This window comes from Frankliniella occidentalis, unplaced genomic scaffold, assembly GCF_000697945.3.
Source record: "Frankliniella occidentalis isolate FOCC.00 unplaced genomic scaffold, Focc_3.1 Scaffold908, whole genome shotgun sequence".
Taxonomy (NCBI): Eukaryota; Metazoa; Arthropoda; class Insecta; order Thysanoptera; family Thripidae; genus Frankliniella; species Frankliniella occidentalis.
Genome location: NW_026268014.1, coordinates 7439 through 12427, shown reverse-complemented (window position 1 = coordinate 12427; position 4989 = coordinate 7439). Strand labels below are relative to the sequence as shown.

The following is a 4989-nucleotide window of genomic DNA, read 5'->3' as shown; positions in this document are numbered from 1 at the left end:
CGAAGGGCTTCTCTCCCGTGTGTGTGCGTATGTGCCTCCGAAGATTACTAGTGGTCTGAAATTTCCTGTCGCATTCTGAGCATTTGTGTTTGTAGTGCTGTTCTCCGGTGTGCACGCGAAGGTGGACCTGCAGATCACAGGAACGCGCAAACGTTTTGTCGCAGACCGTGCATTCGAAGGGCCTTTCCCCCGTATGAGTTACAAGGTGGTTTTTCAGAGACCCTCTTTGCGCGAATTTCCTTTTGCACAAGGTACACGCGTGTGGCTTCTCTCCGGTGTGCACCGTGAGATGAGTACGGAGACCCGACTCGTGCCTGAATCTCTTGCTGCACTCGGTGCACTCGAGGGACTTTTCTCCGGTGTGGGTGCGGAGGTGTTTAGCCAGAGAGTCGCTGGTCACAAACTTCTTGTCGCACTCGTTACACTCGAAGGGCTTCTCTCCTGTGTGGGTCCGCAGATGAGAACGCAAACATACACCCGTTCTAAATTTCTTATTGCACACACTGCACTCAAAGGGCTTCTCCCCTCCTCCTGTATGGCAGCGCAAGTGGCTCTTCAATTGTGCAATATCTGCGAATTTCCTTTCGCACACTGTGCACTCGTGTGGCTTCTCTCCCGTGTGGGTCCGCTCGTGTTTCTTGAGGTTACTGCTCGTCGTGCATCTCTTGCCGCACGCTAGACACTCGAACGCCTTCTCTCCTGTGTGGATCCGCTGGTGAATCTGAAGGCCACCGCTTTGCGAAAATTTCTTGCCGCACACTAGACACTCGAAAGGCCTTTCTCCCGTGTGCGTCCGCTGGTGAACCTGAAGGCTACCGCTCTGCGTAAATGTCTTGCCGCACTCTGGACACTCGAAGGGCCTCTCCCCAGTGTGTGTTAGGAGGTGAATGCGGAGGGCGCCAGGCCTCAGGAACGCCTTGCCGCACACTTCACACGCGTGCACCATCGTGGCCCTTAAACTAGTTGGCGTCCGTTCCTGCCGGAAAGAAGAGAAAAATGTCTGTAAATTTGGAGCACTGTGCTCCGGCCACCGTTCGGCTGCCGACGCCCGTGCGTACCCTTGTACTCGTTCACGTCCTTGGAGGCCGGTGGCGCCCTGGTGTTAGGCGAGCACGGCGACGGCTTCGCTCGGCACACTGGCAACAACTGCACCGAGAACCGGCTGACTCCTGCCGATGCCGAGCCGACGGCTGTCGCCTGACTGTGACTGAGCAGGAGACTGAGACTGCTGCTGCTGACTCGGGACTCGGACTCGGCACTCGGCTCGGGTGCGACCCCGACGTCCGCCCGTCGTGGCGGTCGGTTCAACCGACTCGGACGGCGGCCGCCAGGCTTGCCACTCGGCGCGGGCGAGCTTGCCTTCGGTTGGGTGTATCCTCCTCCAACCGTTCGGTCAAGGTCATTGTCATGGTCATTAATGCCATGACATCAAAAGACCTCCAAGCTCTGTCTCTCAGCGACTCACCCGCGGGGATGCCGGGGCGGGTCGCGAAGGGAAGCGAACTGGGGGCTGGTGCATGGAAGTAGAATGCACCGAGGGGTCCCACACTTCCAAAATAGGTGCACACAACGAGTTGGCGAGTTGCCGCGAGTAAGGCACGATTTGGGATCAATTTTTTGAGAGTTTTGTGCTGTTTTTCGCAAAATTAGCGCGAGTTTTCGCAAATTTTCATGAGTTCTTGCGAGTTTTCAGGAGTTTTTGCGAGTTTGACGCGAGTTGGGCTCGGGCAAGTGTACAACGAGTTGGCTAGGGGGGAACCCCTCGGAATGCACTGGTCTGGTGAGTCCTGCCTCCTGCCTGCCGCCTGGATGAAAACCCACAAGCAAGCAGTGCGAGGGGGTCTTCTCGCAGTGTAGCATCCCCTCCCCCTCCCCACTGTCTCCCAACCTCCCTCATCCCCTGTCTTAGGATTGGAAATTTCCTAAAATTTCCGGAAAAATTCAAAAAGAAATTAAAAAAAGGCTAAAGTGATGAAAATTTTCCCCTTTTTTTCTGAAAATTTTCGAAAACTTTCCGGAAACTAGGGCTACCTTGTCTCGGTATACTGTCTCTCTCTCTCTCTCTGTCTGTCTGTCTGTCTGTCTGTCTGTCTGTCTCTGTCTCTGTCTCTGTCTCTGTCTCTCTCTCTCTCTCTCTCTCTCTCTCTCTCTCTCTCTCTCTCTCTCTCTCTCTCTCTCTCTCTCTCTCTCTCTCTCTCTCTCTCCGCTACTTCTCATTCCAATACAATATGCATCTCTACTTTGCTGAAATTTAATGTTAACCATCGGGTCGACGTCCACCCCTCGAAAAAAAATAATTGCGTAACCGATGTTACACACGCACATACGAACGTATAACCAAGAGCATTAAATAATGTTGCATAGAGTGATTTTCAGTGATCTCTTTCACCTCTCTTCTCCTCTGTCTCCCCCTCCCCCTCCTCCCTCTCTCTAAATGCAAAACGCGTCTCTACTGGTTCATGTCTAATTTTAATCATTTAGAATACAATTTGAACGTACAAAAATAAACAAAGCCAATGGAGAAAATGTGAAAGGTGTAGTCATTTATTTCAGAGCGCGCCACCAACCACGGTATGGGTATCTATAGTAAATGCCTCCGGAGGTGGGTCATCATGTTGCCCAGCTGGGCGAATGCCTTGCCGCACTCGGTGCACTTGTAAGGCTTCTCTCCCGTGTGGGTGCGAAGATGCCGGCTCACTCCACTTCTCTCTGCAAACTTCTTGTGGCACACGGCGCACTCGAAGGGCTTCTCTCCCGTTTGAGTTCTGAGATGGCTCCGCAGATGGCTGCCATTCACACACTTGACGTCGCACTCCGAGCACTCGAACTTCCTCTCTCCGGTGTGGACCAGGAGATGCATGCGGAGATGCGACTGGCGCCCGAATCCCTTGCGGCACTCGGTGCACTCGAAGGCCCTTTCTCCGGTGTGGACGCGGCGGTGCAGAGCTAGATAGCCCCTCGCCACAAACCTCTTGCCGCAATCCGTGCACTCGTAAGGCCTCTCTTCCGTGTGCGTACAGCGGATGTGCATAGTCAGCGTGTTGCCGTGTGCAAACTTCTTGCGGCACACCGGGCACTCGAAGGGCTTCTCTCCCGTGTGAGTGCGAAGATGGGAACGCAGAGAGTCTGCCTTCAAACACTTAAAGTCGCACTCCGTGCACTCAAATAACTCGGACTTGCTCTCCCCGGTGTGAGTCCGGACATGTGTGCGGAGATACGATTCTTGCCTGAACCGCCTGTGACACACGGCGCACTCGAAGGGCTTTTCTCCGGTGTGGGTGAGGATGTGATAAGCTAGAGATTCGCTGCTCACGAACTTCTTGTGGCACTCGGTGCACTCGTGAGGCCTGTCTCCCGTGTGGGTTCGCTGATGTGTGCGTAAATGACTGCTTTGCGAAAACTTCTTGTCGCACACGACACACTCGAACGGCTTCTCCCCAGTGTGCGTTCGGAGATGAGTTTTCAGTTTGAATTTTACAGCAAATGCCTTTTTGCACACACCGCACTCGAAGGGCTTTTCTCCAGTGTGGGTGCGCATGTGTATGCCAAGAGCACTTCTGCTCGGCCACTTCCTGTTGCATACAGAGCATTCATGTTTATACTGCTCTTGTCCCGTGTGCACGTGAAGGTGGGTTCGCAGATTGCTGGATTGCGTAAACTTCTTGTCACACAACGCGCACTCGTAAGGCTTCTCGCCCGTGTGGCTGGTGAGGTGCGCTCGCAGACCGCCAGTGGACACAAACTTCTTGTCGCAGACCGTACACTCGAAGGGTTTGGCACTGGCGTGAGTGAGGCGGTGTGAGCGCAGCTGGCCTCTGTCTGAAAACTCCGCGTTGCACAAACCACACTCGAATGGCGGCCCGGCGTGCATGCGAAGTTTGTGCGCTTTCATGCTGCTGAGTGCCGTGAATCTCTTGTCGCACAGAGAGCACTCGTAGGGCTTTTCTCCCTTGTGCCCCCTAAGGTGTGCGCTCAGGCTCCCGCGATCCGCGTACCTCTTGTCGCACACCGCACACCCGAAGGGCTTCTCCCCGGTGTGGGTGCGGAGGTGATTATTCAAAACTCCTTTCGTGGCGCTCCTGTAGTCGCACTCGTTACACCCGTAAGGCCTCTCTCCAGTGTGTTTCCTCATGTGGACGGCGAGTTTGTACTTCGTCGCAGCCTTCTGCCCGCAAACATCGCATTGAATCGGCATGGTGATGTCCGCCAGGAGTGTCTGTAAAAAAAAAAAAGACATTTTAAAGTGACTATTCTTTAATTTTTGTTTACACATATTCCCTTGAATGACGTCGCGGACAGAAAATGGCGGAGCAAGTTCTGGTACACCCCACACTATTGCCCTGGCCTGCACTGTGAAAACCTACATTCAACCCCAGTTTAACACTACAGTACTCTTACCAAACTCGCTGTCACTTTGGGCGAGCGTGTGCACAGGACTAACGAACGAACACGCAACCTTGTCGTAGGGAACGTTACCTGTGGTCGGGTGGTGTCGGGTCCCGGTCACTCTACGGCCAGGTGAGCCGCACTTGACGAACGCGTCCAGCTTGCGCCGCGCCGGTCAGCCAACTGACTGACGGTCAGTCACTGACCCCTGCCGACAGCTGCTGCAGCCCGACTGAGACTACTGACTGAACTGACTCGGGTCGGGTCCGCCTCGCCTCCGTGCGTGTGATCTTCAGAGCAGAGTCACCCGGGGTGCTGCGCTGTGCCGGGGATGGCCCGGGCCGGGAGCCTTTGCCCGGAGGGGCTGGGGGATATCCCCCGGGGCGGCCGACGGAGCGAGGTGGGTCGCGAGGGTCGTGCTAGCTGCAAAACTTCAACTTAAAAAAGAGGGTTATGCTTCGCCAAAAATGTAGTGCGAGCAATTCGGTCGGGTGCTTTGCAGACTACGACGCGTGTATCCAGTGGGTAGGGTAGTACGTATTCCGAATCGTTCGCAGCATATTGGCGAAGCGTTTCGTAGCAGTTTTCACGAGAGGGGAGGGG

The 4989-nt window shown here is 54.7% G+C and overlaps 2 protein-coding genes across 2 annotated transcripts; both read right to left on the bottom strand.

Annotated features, from left to right (window-relative positions):
• Position 1: 1 nt before the first annotated feature.
• Positions 2–1227, bottom strand: LOC127751757 (zinc finger protein ZFP2-like; the record flags this gene model as incomplete). Its single annotated transcript, XM_052275774.1, has 2 exons — positions 1059–1227; positions 2–976 (listed from the first exon to the last, which is right to left on the bottom strand). A coding segment is annotated over exon 2 (945 nt), but the record flags the coding sequence as incomplete, so codon positions are not given.
• A 1221-nt stretch (positions 1228–2448) lies between these two features.
• Positions 2449–4983, bottom strand: LOC113214176 (zinc finger protein 658B-like). The gene is made up of 2 exons (XM_026433465.2): positions 4477–4983; positions 2449–4216 (listed from the first exon to the last, which is right to left on the bottom strand). Exon 2 carries the CDS (start codon positions 4193–4195, stop codon positions 2582–2584), a length of 1614 nt encoding a protein of 537 aa, XP_026289250.2. The 5' UTR covers positions 4196–4216; positions 4477–4983; the 3' UTR covers positions 2449–2581.
• Between the last annotated feature and the right edge of the window lie 6 nt (positions 4984–4989).